The sequence below is a fragment of the Amphiura filiformis genome, chromosome 15 (genome assembly GCF_039555335.1).
Source record: "Amphiura filiformis chromosome 15, Afil_fr2py, whole genome shotgun sequence".
In the NCBI taxonomy this organism is placed as follows: domain Eukaryota; kingdom Metazoa; phylum Echinodermata; class Ophiuroidea; order Amphilepidida; family Amphiuridae; genus Amphiura; species Amphiura filiformis.
Window position 1 is genome coordinate 63,303,163 of NC_092642.1, and position 16,699 is coordinate 63,319,861.

Below are 16,699 nucleotides of genomic sequence, written 5' to 3' on the forward strand. Positions count from 1 at the left end.
CACTAATCATATCGGATTAATTAGTAATATCATTTTAACTTTGACTTGGATTGTTTCCCCTATTTTTTTAAAGTATATAAACTAATTTTTAAAGAGGAAGCTCCAGGAGTCGAACCTGTGACCTCTGTTTATTGAAGCGAGAGTTGTATCACAAGCCCGGTCCCCGCACTCCGTGCATCCGCGGGTATTCATGCTTGTCGGTGAACTTTAAAAACACCCCCTTTTGCATCTCATTTCGCGAAGTTTTTAGGGAAAAACACCTCTTTTTTAGCGATTTCATGAATTATTTGCCTTTCGACAATACCCCTATTTTCGCTAAAACGCGAACGATATTTCTAATATACCCTTTTCTGGCAGAAACGCATAGGCTGCTCAATGAAAATACCCTTTTTTTTCAATTTCGCGAATACGTGGTTTGAAAAAACACCCCTTTTTGTGTGTTTCGTGAATCGCGTTTCTTCATCTGAAAACACCCCTTATTTCGCGAAATTTTCGACGAGCATGAATACCCACGGATGCACGGAGTGCGGGGACCGGGATCACAAGACCATGGAGGGAAGTGAATTCTTGACTATGGTATGATGCCAAGACCAATAATTTATTTCCTTTTACCATGTAAGGTTAACTTTCATATTTGACTCAAATGGAAAAAGGTTTGATCATACAGAGAGATAAAATCAATGTTATACTGTCTTTTGCCTTATAAGGTTTGTTATCTGTATTGTCACAACTTGCATCCTTTTACAATGAGAGGGTCATTGAAAAATTCACTAAAGCTATGGCAAAAGGAAGTATCATCATGTTAGTGGAGTAAATATAAGATACAGTCTTTTAACATATTAGGGGGTGAAGGATGGAAGAAAGTTGCTTGTACTGTTTTGTACTTTTGTAAAATTTTGAACTTTTATAACCGCAAATTGACCAAGGATTAACATATCATGTAGTCTTGTGGAAAGTGAGATAATTAGGTCAACATCATTAATGATTCACAGGAGGCAGACATGTTTAATTGCTGAAATTTGGAATTGTCAGAAATGATATGAAGTGAAATTACCTTTTGGTATACATGTATCACTTCTTCATCTTATGGTTTGTCTTATACAATAAAGACATTCACTGTTCCATGCAAAATAACGATAAGTCAATAAATCATAATATGGTTTTGATTTAAACTTTTGATCCAAACACAAAGAAATAATTCCTACCTCAGAATTTTCAAATCACATATGGTTTAACATGTAACTTTTTTCCCTGTAAATTCACAGCCTACAAATAAGAAGCAGACGCTAGAGAGACAACGATCAATACTCAACACCGACAACTTGAAGAAATTTAACGCAAGGAAGAGATGGATGGTAAGATACAATAAGGGTTGCACTGTGAGCCAAAAAATGACCTCATCTCTTGTGGCTAAATTCAGTTACCCATACTTAACACTACTGGCTCAAAACTTGACCTTAAGGTGTAGAGTATGAGTTTTTGTACCCAACACATTTGAAGGTCATTCAGTGAATGTACAGATGTGTTGAGGTTAAAGAACTCTGTCTGATAGATGAGCATGCTTGAGATACTACAGGTACTGATGCATGATGGTATCAACATGTAATCTTTTTGACCTTTTTCGCTTTATCCCATCATGCACTTTTCCAAGGTTCCTGCATAGTTTCCATCTCCATGCGTTGATAATACATTTTCACTTTCTATTTCATTGAGAAAAGAGCTTCCTGTGTGCTCTATTTAAAGGCTGATTCACAGATTTTACATTTTGTTTAGAATGTCCTTATTTAATATATTTGGAGTTCACAAAAGTTGGAATTTCCAACTTTAACACATTAAATACTCACTCTCCAGTATGGCTTATGATTAATCATTCAGATAGTTGATAGTTTAATAGCACAATCATTTGGCAATATGGTTGTATTATGCAAGTTTGATTAGAATAAATAACCCTGACTTGTGTGCCTGAAACCGATGTCTGTCACTGTCTGGTATTTACAAATGTTGTCAAAATGCCAATCTGATCAAAATGTAGAGGGCAGTATTGTATCTTTGTACTTGGTAGCTGACTTGACTACCGCTATACAGCCTGGTGATTTATCAGGGTTGTAGCTTGCTGAAGTTGAGTGTTGGCTAATTTTACTATCCAATTAGAGCCCTGGCTTGGGGCACTATCTTTTCAGCAAACCCCTCTAAATAAATATTGTTGTTTTTTGGCTCTTTTTATGATGAAAAAATTTATTTGTTTAATTTTTTTAAATTAAAACTACATCCCTGTGATTAATATCCTTTCCAAAGTGAAGTTACATTATACCAAGATCAAGGCTATATACAAATGTGATTTTTGGTGTGGTTTATTACAGTATGAAATAGAGATGAAGATACTTGTTTCTTGTTATTTAAAATTTGCGCAAACAAGTCAGGCAGGTAGCTCACAGTTTACAAATAATTGGGCAGATACTAGAATGCATGTTCACTAAAGGATAAATCATTACGTTTGTTCTCATGAAATATGGGAAAATGTTTATGGTCTGGTGCTGTATTCCATTCATAGTTTACCGTATGTCATTAAAAAACTGTGGGTAACTAATAGTATTTAACATATGTACGAATATTAATAGTTATGTCTATCTTCCCTGGTTTTTCTTCACACTTAATAGCAATCAATGAAAGTTGTATCTTTATGCAACAAATTATCAAGGAATGCCAAGCTAAGGAGCAGTACAATGGGAGATATCGCCAACGGGGTAAGTAGTAATATTAGGCCCTCTAGAGGTGACCTTCAGCCAGTGATGTGACACAAGACAGAATTGTGTATTTGCAACTTGAAATTAGTGTCCTCCGGGGTCCAAAAGGTGTCGTGCAAATGGCTACTCAAAATTGTTTGTTTTGTGCAGATCTAGAAACGGATGTAGTAACGGACAAAATTTATGTCCGTATCATACTAGCAATCACAAGAAGTGTAGCTTTTTCATGACGTATTTCCGTCACTTGATTGGAATAGATATTGAACGTTGAAGTAGCTAGCATGCATATACAAGCATCAAATTGCACTCAGTTGATTTCAAGACAACTTTATAGCAACATCGCTAGCCACACCTGAACGCTGGTCACTACTCACGTTTGATCACCTGTGATTTTGTTATCACTAGTATGTTATGGACATTACCCTTTAGATTTGGCAAGATGAAATAATTATATGCTCCACTAGACTCTTGATGCAATTTCTGCCAGTTCATGTCAAACTCATCACTGACTGTAAGGTGCCCTTTAAGTGATACCCATATAAAGCTAATAGGAAATTTTGCACAGTGTAATCAACCATATCTTTTGAATAGCCATAGATCAACCGCATCATTTTCATATGTGCAACTGAATGACTGTATATAGGCCATTCTCCAGGATGTGCTAAGAAAAACGACCAAGTGCGGGGGCTTTGAGGCATAGTATTTTTTAGCCTAATACATACCAAGTTTATTCCGGTATTTTAACTGTTGTGAAGTTGTAACTATGGCAGGCAAAAGCATACTTGATCCTCATCTGTGTCAAATGTTCCTCCTTTAAGGTGCTGCTGATTACTAGACGATCAATTTTGATCAAATTGTTTGCATCTTTTTCCACTTGTAAAAAAAATTATAGTGCTGAGAAATTAAAATGAACTATGAATTTTCTAACACATGTTATCAAATCATCAATTACATATCACTTTTACTAATCATTCAATTTTAACAGAAAATTGAAGGAAAACATTTTTTTTTCAAAACTTGGGCCAAACTAGTCAGCAGCATCCTTGTTACCATGACAACCTAGATTATAGTATTTACATTCATCATGATGAGTATGAAGTGGCCAATTGGGCTATTCCAATTGAGATCCACACACCCCTTATAGGAGACATGACCTAGATCTTCCACACAGGGAGTGCAAATATCAAACAGGGTTACCTGAATGGGTGACCCCATTTGAAATCTACACCCTCTGTGTTGGAGATTAAGGTCATGACTTCCATAGGGGGTATATGATGAATCTCAAGTTTGTAACAGCCCATTTCTTTGCTGTGACTGTGAGCCTATATGGTATGAAGTGTTATGTTTAAAATTGATTACACTAACTCTAACAGGCAGCAAGTTTTCAAGCCATCAGATTGGAACCTTGTTGCTTGTTACGGATCCCTGTTATGAAATCCTCTCTACTTACTGTAGTGCTGTTACTTGTTGTTGTTGTTACACTCTAAAATTACTTGGACATCAAGTCATAGCAAGGAATCTACCAACAGATCATCCCCAATGATTTGAAATCAAAAATATTTTTATAATTGAGGGCAAGCTGCATAAAACGTTCAAAGCGTTTTCCTTCTATTGTTATGTCCAAGGAGTTTAGTTAATAATCTTGAAGACACCTATGCCTAAAATAATTCTGTTATTTTACACCAAGATTCTTTGATTTTGATTTTGATTAAAAATTTTCTTTTTACTTATTGCTAACCAAACGCTTGTTGTGATTGTGCCAAGTAGTAGGTTAACTGATTTGGTTGTCAAATTGTCTCAAGTGTTTTTCTTAAAACTGAAAGGTGCATTTGAAATGTTTCAACTTTTATAAAACCAAAATGATTAATACAGACAAATATCAAAGAAGGCTTGCACTGGTCCAAACCACCTTCAAATAGATTTGATGTAAATAAAGTTAAATAATAAGTCAATTGTTTTGACCAAAAAAACAGCACTTTTCTACAGCTAGATGTGATCATAAAATGTTGAATGCTTTGCATAATTGATATGAGTTTGGTAGAATACCAAATAGCGATTTGGCTCTTTATTCATGTTACGTATGAATTCTCTTTAAGCCAAAAAAAAAATTGTTTGCTTTCCCTCGAATGGATTTTAAAAATTGGGTTGGTCGGTCGGGAAAAGTTTTTTTTTTGTTTGTTTTTTTTCCGTTTCCCAGAAACAGACATGGCGAATACCGAATCGGCGAATGCAATTAATGGTTCAAGCATTTCCGTAGCAGCAACATCACGCCATGGTCCAGCATCTGTGCTCGCCACTTGCACCTTAAACAATTGTAGCTCTTCTACATGTAGGCCTACGTTTAATGAAGTGTACAATTCTCCTACATGTAGTGTTTTCTGCTTTTCAAAACTATAAATCAGCGTGTTCGGTCCCTTGCTTCAACTGTACAGCTAGCGCTACTCGTGTTGTGTCCGCCATGTTTAAAGAGAAATCATATTTATACCGAGCGATTTGTGCTCTTAATAAAAGTAGCCTCAACAAACATGTTGAAAAAATAGTGCAATGTTACTTCCTAGTCGATACGAACAAATATCATAAATCTAAATATTTATAAACAAGAAATGAATATCTGGTACAACTGTTTTCAAATTTTATCTACTTTTACCATATTTTAACATCTGCTATATTGTATCCATTCTTGCACGATATGCACGGTTATATTTTGCCTGTAAATAAACTCATCCCTAGATGCGCTGTCCGAAATGTGCAGGTGGATAGCAAATTGTATTAGAGCTTAGACGCTGAGGTGGTATACGAAATTGCGGAACCCGACAGTCAGGTACAGCCGGACACGTAAACATGCAGGATATGGTATTTTTCAACGTTTCTTTTAAATCATCGTTTTTTCAGACGAAAAATACATGCCATTTTTGGGAAAATCGCAAAAAAACACCTTTTTTCAACAAAAAAAGTTCTACGGTCGGGACTGCCGAGACGGTCGGTCGGACGAGGGCAAGCAAACAACTTTTTTTTTGGCCTAATTAGAGGGCAGGAGACCAGACACTACATAAAGTACATTGGTTGAAAGCCAGGGGGTAACATATCAATTTTTTAACTTTGAATCTTCACGGTAAGTGAGCAAATGAGGACAGCATGCAGGGTTCATACCTGCCACGTCATAACTCATGTTTTACACAGATTTTCTGTAGAAAAAAACCAAAACGGTGCTGCTGCAAAAAAGGGAATAACTTCCCATTTTGTAGAGTGTGCTGATTGGATATAAAAATCGTGGCTGGAGGTTTCCCGCTCTCTGAGTTTCAAATGTTGGCAGGTATGACTGGGTTTATGGTGCAGTGTCACATGGCCTGATTCCTGTTCAAAAATTCTAGAGAATTCATGCGTAACATGAATTTTACAAAGAGACAAATCGATTTACGGCATTCTGACAAACTCATAACAATATAAACAAACAATTAATGCTTCATAAACATTTTCATATTCCAATCACAACATGTATTTGAATATCACATTGTTATGCCATTTCAGAATGTTGAACAGTGAAATGTGAAAATATCTCATCAAAGCTTATCCAATATTCATTAAAAAACACTTGTTTGAAAAGTTGAGCTAAGTGTCTGATAATGTTCTGTTGTCCTGGTTTTAGCAGTATGATTTTTGTGCAATAAATTGTTCATGTTTTGCCAATATTGAAATGCTTCACTTGTTTTTAAATATCGTCGTTGGGCAGGAAAAACCCCATGTGTCATTGCCCCTGAACATGCTTAAAGCAAAACCTCCTATGTAATTGGTTGGCAGTTTTGTTTTAAACATGTTCAGGGGCCACAAACACAGGAGGTTTTCCTGCACAATGATGATATATGATTCAAATTTTGAAATATAGGCCTAAACTGTATCTTACTATGATTTTTTGGATTGACTTTGAGAGAATATTTTCATGATAAATTTGCTAGACCAATAACCATGGTTTAGAAAAGCAAATAACTGTATAGTAGTTAATTAAAATCAATCCAATTATCATAGTCCCCTTAGGGGAACACTTCAAAAATGTACTATAGACCTTTTTCTCATACGTCACCAATCAATCGATATTGGGGTCCAGTATTCGAGTCATCAGCACCCAAACGCAAATATCGCGCCGGGCGCGCTATCAACTTTATACACTCTAGGCGCCCTGCGCGAATTGCCAGCTCATTGCAGTACGCGCTTAGTTCTTCACGGTGTAAAAAGTAAACAAAATTGTGAAAGAAAACAAAGATTGAATTTTAAATAGCATCGCGGTTTTTCCGTATCTTTTGTATTTTATGGCATCAAAACAAACTGGAACAAAGGTAGGCTAGTATACATCCCGTTTAAACAATTATTTTATGGAAGCTAACGTGAAATATGACAAAACAGAGCAGAAAATACGCAGTATTTGGTGTTTTTACATCGTGGACACGTGAGAAACGCACGTGTTGTTTGTTTACATCTCAGACCCCAATATCGATTAGGTGACGTCATCAGAAAAAGGTCTATACACTACCCAGACACTAGGGATCACAATGGCCTCATCCCAATTGCATAGTTCAATGACCTCAATCAAACACTCATAATGCAAACTTTGACCTCAAGTTGCAGAGTATGAGTTTTTGTACCCACATTTTCAAAGGTCATTCAATGAATGTGCATATGTATTGGGTTTAAAGAACTATGCACTGATGGGTGAGCTTGTTGTGGATCCTAGTGAGAGGCGTACAACCAGGGGGTCGTCCCCTGGCTCCAAATTTACCAGAAGTTGTAGTAATGTGTATCTTTCTGTGGCCCAGTTGTAGACCACCGTTTTCCTTGTTTTGGCCCATTTAGCATTGATTGCAATTGTCACAATAAACATGATAAAAGTCATTTTAGTAGGGGGTCAGTGGGATCATTTGGAAATTTTGCCCCCTCCCAGCTCGATGGCCCCCACTACGCCTCTGCTATATACATTGACATATACAGTTAACTACACCAAGGGGTGGTGCAAAGAACAAAATCCTGATTCCATTAACATGACATTAACAAAACTAATACAACAATTGAGTGCTTCCTTCAGGCAGTTATGTAAGTGTGTTTTCCGGTGGTCACAGCAATAAATCTATTATGTGTATTGTTTTCCGGTGGTCACAGCAATAAATCTAGTATGTGTATTGATTCATGTACACACCCAGACACACATAAAATGGTATGTTGGGGTGTGTGCATAGCTGGTGTATTAAAGCAATATTATAACATTTCCATAAAAAATGAGATTTTATCCCCACAAAATTTGGTTTTTGTCATGTATGTGCTGAATTTTGAGCTGAACAAATGAAACAAACAAAAATTGGCCTTGAATTTCAGTGTTTGAGTGCATCCGTCATTACTGAGTTTGATGGGCTAGATGTGTTATGAACATTCTGTATGCCATGTCTGTACATTGTACAGTGTTATGAACATCGCATATACAAATCCAAGTAATATATTTCAATCATGTAAATAAACGACATAATTCCGTTGTTTTATTAAAAATCTCAGATTTTGTCATAAATACATGACCTAAAGCCTCGATTGTTGCATGGTATGTTTGTGCATTAAAGTGTATTGCATTTTATACAATCATGTAAAAATCAGAAGTGTTAAAAACAAGGATATCATCCTCAGCAAATGTTCAATATTGATTTAAAGAGTTCACTGCCTCAGAAAGCATATATGACGCAGCCGCAAGGAAACAAAAAGCACTGCAGTACATACATTGTAATCTGAAAGTACCCCTCTCCTTTCATTATCCGTTGTAGCTTTGCAAAAAATCAAAATGGCTGCCCTCTTATCATGCACACACCTGAAGTGCTTGAGTCCTTCCCCATCCTAAAATACGTATTTATTGTTGATGTCTGTATAATGATAATTTTCTCTGTTTCAGTCACAAAACCTTTCCAATAATTATAGTTCCCATAAAACCTACAAGAACCCCTACAAGAACTGTGCCTTAATTCATAAGTTTAACTCATTATTATTTGGCAAGGTCCTTTCGCACTGCCTGACCGCTCTTCCTGATTGTTCCGTAAAAAGTACTAGGTCACGTCTGGGTAATGTGATGATATGCAGCTTGTTCGGCAATTGTGGCACCGAAAAGCCGTCCGATGTGATTCAATTAGCCAATCAGAGCCTTACTTCCATGTTTACGAAAGAACTTTGCCAAATAGTATAACAATAACCTTTGACCTTTTAAAAGAAATTGATTTGTATAAAAGACATAGCAAAGGATGAACATGTTTGTTTGGTTTTGGTTTTTGGATTAACATGCGCAGCAAGTGTCAATCTTAAAAGCGGACACAGACCTGTAGACACAGACATTGTTATGAATGTTTATGGCAGTTGAACCACTTTAAGTGACAAATCATTGTATTGTAATATAGTCTACATACATCTCAAGAAATCTACCGCACCCAATATTTACGCATATTTTCACGGTTGCAATTTAAATTGTCGGGCACATACACCAGGTGTGTAATTTGTGGGCGTATATGTCAATCTGGGAAATGCACGAAAATAAAACCACCAATTGGACAATTCCAGTTGAAATCCATACACCCCCTATAGAAGACATGGCCATTATCTTCTGCACAGGGAGTGTGAATTTCAAATGGGGATATTATACCTAAATGGACGATTCCATTTGAAATCTACACCCCCCTGTGTGGGAGATTAAGGTCATACAGGCTGAGTCAAAAAGAAGTAAACTCATGTTTGAGGGGCTGTAACTCGAGATCTGTAAGGAATCTGCTCAAAATGAAAATACCGCTGAAAGAGCAAATTCAACGCTGCCTAAATAAAAAAAAAGGAATTGTGGCAATTGCTCACAGCAAACTAAAGTTATACTCGCTTGAATACAACCACCCATTTTTCTAGCTGCACACGGCTATTTCGACGCATCAGCAAAGTGCTAACAGGATTTATTGTTGAAAAGACAACTTTTGCTTTTAATTAATATTAAACAACGCTTATGACGGTACTATATTTTATATGGATACCAATTCAAGTCTTTACTGAACGATCCGCAGAAGCTTGATTGGGGAATATTGGGTAAAGGATTGAGCTGATCTTTGGTCTTGCTGTAACGCATGTCTAACTCTAGCAATGTTCACTTGTGATCTAGCAGTTCGTGGTCTGCCTGAAGCTTCCGGCTGGCTGTTCCTTAGTGTCCCATGCACATTGAGCTTGTTCACATTCTTATATACTGCTCCCTTACATGAAACCCGGTTTTAATAGTTGTAGGAAATTGGAGACAAAAAAGATGGCGAACTTCAGAGGGACTCTTAGTTTCATGATACTTCGTCGACAGAAACGCGTGCGCTCCCGCATGAAATTGTGGTGCCATGTTGTCATGGCCCGCTTTATTATAATATAGTGCAATGAGGTAAAATTCATATTGAAAAGAGCCCTTTAAGAAGTAGGAATTATTGATCTAAACCACACCTGCCACAGAACTTCATTTGCATTTGAATATCGCGCTTTACCAATCAATATAATAGGTAGGCCCCTACTTGGGAAGTGAAACCGTGTGCAGCTACAAAAATGGGTGGCTGTATTCAAATGAGTATAACTTGAGTTTGCTGTGAGCAATTGCAACAATTCTTTTTTGTATTTAGACGTGTAAAATTTGTTCTTTCCAGTGGTATTTTCATTTTTAGCAGATTCCTTACAGATCTCGAGTTACAGCCCCGCAAACATGAGTTTACTTCTTTTTGACTCAGCCTGTATCTTCCATAGGGGGGTGTATGGATTTCAACTAGAATAGCCCAAACAGTAACCCTCCATGAAATGTAGAATTTGCTGCATATATGATGATGTAATAAGTGAGTCCAGTTATCACATGAAATTGTTTCAAAAGGACAAATTTACTAAATGTTGTCCATCAAAAGTTTGCAGTTTCTTCCTGGGTACAGTAGATACAAAGTTAATTACTGTTTTCTTGTCTCTTTGTGAAATTGATTCAAAGAGCTCTAGAAACACATGTATATTTTGGATTGGCCATTATGAGTCAGTTAAGAGTGATCCCTGGAATCATGTCCAGGGATATCACAACCATACCACCTGTCCACACCACAGGCAAATACTCAGAAACCTACCTCAAACAAGATATTGAGTGGTGGTTGTTAACCTCCAAGTGCACTTAGAGGAAACTCTGAGGTGTTTTTGTGGTATGGGGGTTTCAGGTCCCGAGTTCACACTGTCCTCAGTTTTGAGATCTAAGTTATGTTACTCTTAATTTAGTACTCTCAGGGATGACTTGGAATGAAATGTCTACATGTGAACATACCTTTGGTCATCAGCCAAGACCTGTCATCTTGATGCCTGTCATTTGACTGTTTTATATCTAATCACTTGATTGAACCCTTATCCTTAACCAAAGACCTTTTTTAAAGTCATATCGAGACTTGTATAACTTACCGTACACAGGCATATACCCATGTAGGAAAGTTTTTATTGGCTTCAGGAATCAGGCCATGACTAAAAGTATGAAAATTAAATAGAGTAGCTGGAATAAGTATGTAACCCTGCTGCACTTGGTGTGACTGTGATTATTTTGAAGAAGACTGCCCTCTATGTGGTTTACAGGAAAAACAACGTGATAGAGCATCAGAAAAGTGTGTTTAAGACACACTTGGGTCCTGATGGGACCACTCCATACACAATAATGCTTAGGTATTACATAGTCTTTTAATTCCCATTCAAGGAATATGATAGCCAGTCAATGCAATGTTTCCACTCACCTTTCTCAAGTGGTTGTTATTTTTGTGGCATTTAATTTTTGTTCAAACTTTAATATTTTTGTTCTACATTTGTTTAATCTAGATTGTGGTCATGGGTTCTAATCTTGGTGGCACCATTGCTTTGAGCAGTTTATGGGCACAAAACATCGGCCTTTAAGAACCATTTTGATTGGTTACAAAGAGCTACAAGGGCTGTTATATCATGTATTGAGCCAATCAGAGATATGGTAGAGAGAAGGTGATTAAGCCTAAAATTGCTGAGGGATCTAAAAGCTCTATTTTGATTGGTTATACAAATGATTATATCTTGTAATTAACCAATTAGGGACACTGTAAGAAGGAGAGTAGTGGCCATGGGGTTAATCTTGCAGTGGAGATGCTTTATCCCATATTATATTTAGGCTTAATATGTTACAAAATCTTAGTTTTGATGCGATGACAACGTTAGCTAGCGATCAGCATCCATGAAAAGATGACAATGATGATGACCATATGAGCGTGACAGACAAGTTGCTGTCACTTTGAGTTTAGATTCTGATAAGATGTTATACAGCTGAAAGTCAAATGCTGAAAGATGGCCGTCATCGTTGTGATCTATTCGTGGATGCTGATAGCGAACTATGTTGTCATCACATTGCATGAACATTGCGGACATGTCACTGTCACTTTGAGTCAAGTTTCTTGTAAAATGTCTGCATAGCGCATCAGTGACAAATATTCTCTTGGGACGAGCTCAGTACAATCTAACTTTAATGGTCAAATTCAATGTCATAAGTATTTTATTTTGGTTGCTAAATTTAGTGGATAAAGTCCATGATTAGGCTGTGTTGCAAAAACTTTTGAGTCCAAGGCACTGCGAATTGGCTTGCCAGGCTGTGGTGAATGACTTTTAACTCTGGTTAGCTGGAGACGAAATTTTTTAATTTTGTTTTAAAAATTAAAAAAATTTCAGAAATGTAAATTTGCATGACCATATGGAATCAGCATAAAAAATGCATTAAAATGAGTACAAACAAGACTAGCTTTAAGGTTCAGTGGTTCTTGAGAAAGCTCTTGATACTTTGAGGAAATATCTCAAAACTTGGAACTTTTTATGATGAATCCAATAGCTAGCATGAAGAACATTAAGTAGGCCTAGCCCAGTTTTAAACAACTCTGAAAAAGCTCCCAATTCATGAATTGGACGGAAGAGCACTTGACATTTCATGTACATATCCTTAAAACTTTTGAATTCATGCTTTCTTCAAATGTTTTCAGCTTTGACAGCCAGTTGCCATGGCAATTGCCATGAGCATGAACGTTAGTCTTAAAAACACAGTGGTCAATCTGTCATCCTAACCAGCTGGACTTCACTTGGGTCACCATACTTTATGCCCTCTGGCAATTCCTGCCCTGAAGCTCACTCCCCTGCCCAGCTGACCTCCAGAGCACCAGGAATGTGTTGACATGCAAAAGGTCAAACATCAGCAGGTGTCGAGGTATATAAGATCAAATTATGAAATCCAATATCAGAAAATGAAACCAGTGAAACAAAATTAATTACTCTCGTTTTTCTCTAATCGAGGGTAATTTTGCTAAAGTTCTTTAAGGACCTGTCGACGAAATGAATGATATTCTTCTGATATACAGTAAGCCAAAAAATTAAGGTACCAGTTACGTTCGCCACCTGTATATCCTAAACAAAGGCATATGTGTCATAATTGGAACCAACAGCCAATAGCTGCATCTTTTAGCTCGAATTTAAGACCTCATTCGTTCACATTGTTCAAGAAATAAAGACACAAGGATCCAAAAACCCAAGGAAGATGCCAATTTAAAAGTTGCAGTTTGCCACATTGCATGCCCTATTGATTTGTACACAAAGCGTTCGCGAACAAGATAACTAGCGCTGTGCTTTCATTGATTAGCACGAAAAACTAGCGTCGTGCTTTCATTGATTAGAACACAAAAGTGCAACTTTTTATTTTATATCTTCATCATATTTTGGACTACCGTTTCTTTAATTCTCAACCAATTTAAACAAATAAGGTCTTAAATCAGAGCTAAAGTGTACGGGTATCGGCTGCTTGTTTTAATTTTGACTCATTTGTCTTAATTTAGGATATACAGGGGTGAACACAACTGCTACCATAATTCTTTTGCTTACTGTACTTAGTACTGACCACTCAATAAATGGTCACAAAACACATCGTTATTGCAATTTGGAACTTAGGAGAATCAAATCCCAGGAAAAAATATCAAAAAACTGCAACAGCCTGACACTTACAAAAGTAGCCCAGTATTAGACAAGTTGTGGCACAATTTGTGAGGCACTGCAAACAATCTTCAAGTAGCCCAATTAGGTGCTAAATTGACTGCATTGGCATCACTGTGATTAGGCAGTGTGTAATGATGGATGGGTATACCTGTTGAATCATATCAGATTACATAGGGAATGTATGGGTTTGCAAGCAAGATATACTGCATACCGGCACTGCATAACCACACATTTTTCATGGGGTTTAATTTTTGCGCTTTGTAATTAAACAAGCAATCGCACATTTTGAGCCCTATGTAAATGTTTGTAATCCATAGGCTTCAATATGTAGCTGTATCAAACCGCGAATACAATAGCTGTTCAGAACAGTTGAAATTAGAATTAACCACTGGTGAAAATAACCCATTATACTGTCATGTAAAAGTGGTAATTTTTTCACAATTTCACAGTTTTTATATCTGAGCACGAAAAGTGCAAATGTTACTGTGGGCTATTATAGATGCTAACTTTAAATATGACTATAGTTTAATTTTGTGTGATACTACAAGGAGCTTTTTGTACTTGATTACTTAGGAATGATTAAAAGATATTCATTCAAGTCTCATTTTCAAGGTACGGGCATAAATCGAGTTGATCTCTACATCTATAAAGCATCTGATCTGAAATCTTCAGAAAATAGTTTAGAATGATGCCACATACGATAAGCAAAAACACCACAAGCAATCGCACACTAGTTGGGGTGAGTGCGTAGCATGGTGTGGTTGGCGTGATCCTCCAGAGGAGGCGGTGCCGATTATCAATCCAGATCCAGGTTGGCCACAACAATTATGTACTATATTGTGCTTTCATGATGCAGCGTATTGAAAACAATGTCTTCTGTGTTGTCGGATATGTGTTCAAATCGCCAGAAATTTGTTGAAAACGTTTTTTGATAGTCATGCATGATTGATGCAATCATTTTTTGTAAAACTCTTATAAAGGTCTTTTGAAACTTATTATATAAGAAATCAGAAGTTTGTGAAATTAAGAAAGTTCATACCATAGAACAGTAGTTACCTAATTTTGCCCGACATTTTTGCCCGACTATTTTGTCGCAACCCACAAACTAGTAGAGCAGTAGATATCCACAGATATCCAGGGATGGAGGACAGGTGAAACCACATGAGAACATTTTGAATTCATGTAGATTACATGAAGCAGCTTTAGAAAACACAATTTATAGTTGGGGTTGTTAAATTTTAGTTGATATTTATGTTGATGTTTAGGATTTTGCTCGCAACCTTATTTCAAATGGTTTGTGACCCCGGTTCGTGAATCACAGTTTGTGAACCGCTGCCATAGAAACTATCGAGTTGTTATCGAACTCTGCCATTGCGCTGCCTCTGCTGCACCCTAAACCTCAATCTACCCGTATGCTTGTATTAATTTCATGTATTGATATTGGGCTATTATAATCAGTACACTCCCTATGGAAGACATGACCTTATAATCCCCCACGCGAAGGGGGTGTGGATTTCAAATGTGGTCACCCATTCTGCATGGTAACCCCATTTGAAATACACACTCCCTGTGTGGAAGATTAAGGTCATGTCTTCCATAGGGGGTGTAAGGATTTCAAGTGGAATAGCCCAGATCATGTATTGATATTGTGATTGATGTGTTGTTGTGCTGCTCCATCCATTCCTACAGACCCGCTCATGTCATCAGTTTCCAAAACTCAGTGGCCGATTAAGGCGGCGCCATGTAAGTTAAAACATGTATTGTGCATGCAAATTGCTAACATGCTATCACCAAAAAAATCACATCAACTTATCACACATTTGCATGTTTTGTAAAAACAAATGATATAAACCTGCATGGACTAACTTAAAATGTGTTCTCTGTGTCATGCATTTATTAAGACTGTTTAGTGAATTCCTCTATTTGGTTTCTCTCAGCAGTTATTTTTTACTCCCCAGCATTCACACACAGCACATAAATATGATGTGTGGTCATATGAAAGCATCGGGCTATTCCAGTTGAAAGCCATATCCCCTATGGAAGACATGACTTTTAATTTTCCACACAGGGAGGAGTGTGAATTTCAAAAGGAACACAGGAGATAGCATCATTTTGCATGGAACAACAAGGTGCCCATCTCTAGTGACTCCATTTGATATTGACACCCCCTGTGTGGGAGATCATGTCTTCCATAGGGGTGTATGGATTTCAACAGGAATAGCTCAACTTGGTATAACATATGAATAGTGCATCAAGAGTGGGGTAACTAGTGAGGAGCAAAAATGAAATTGAGATGGAGAAAATATGATGGCAAAGTCTGAAAATATGGGGGTCATTTGGTGGGGGATAGGTGGGGACCATTAGAAGCAGCTGAAGGACTGAGTTCCATTTGCTACACATGGCAAGGTATTTTGCATAAAAAGGTACTGTTTTGACAAAGAATCTGCAGCTGTACTGTGCTGCATTGTGTTTCATAGAATGACCTTTATAAAATCTAAAACCTGACTTTGCCATGCTCTAGCAACTCCCAGATGTCAACATTTCTGCAAACCCAACTTTGTTCTACTCTAGTAGCTCCAAGATGTCCATGTTTGTGTAAAACCTGACTTTGTCATGCTCTAGCAGCTCACAGATCTCCACGTTTGTGCAAAACCTGACTTTGTCGTACTCTAGCAGTTCCCTGATGTCCACGTTTGTGCAAACCTAACTTTGTCGTGCTCTAGCAGCTCACAGATCTCCACGTTTGTGCAAAACCTGACTTTGTCGTCCTCTAGCAGTTCCCTGATGTCCACGTTTGTGCAAACCTAACTTTGTCGCGTTTCTAGCAGCTCACAGATCTCCACGCTTGTGCAAAACCTGACTTTGTCGTACTCTAGCAGTTCCCTGATGTCCACGTTTGTGCAAACCTAACTTTGTCGTGTTCT

At 37.3% G+C, this 16,699-nt stretch overlaps 1 protein-coding gene across 1 annotated transcript in view; it reads left to right on the forward strand.

Moving 5' to 3' along the window:
• LOC140171939 (death-associated protein kinase 1-like) overlaps positions 1–16,699 on the forward strand; it is a 238,219-nt gene that overhangs the window by 115,222 nt on the left and 106,298 nt on the right. The window contains 3 exon segments of the mRNA XM_072195283.1: positions 1,266–1,355; positions 2,658–2,744; positions 15,465–15,518. Coding sequence (XP_072051384.1) covers positions 1,266–1,355; positions 2,658–2,744; positions 15,465–15,518 — 231 coding nt within the window.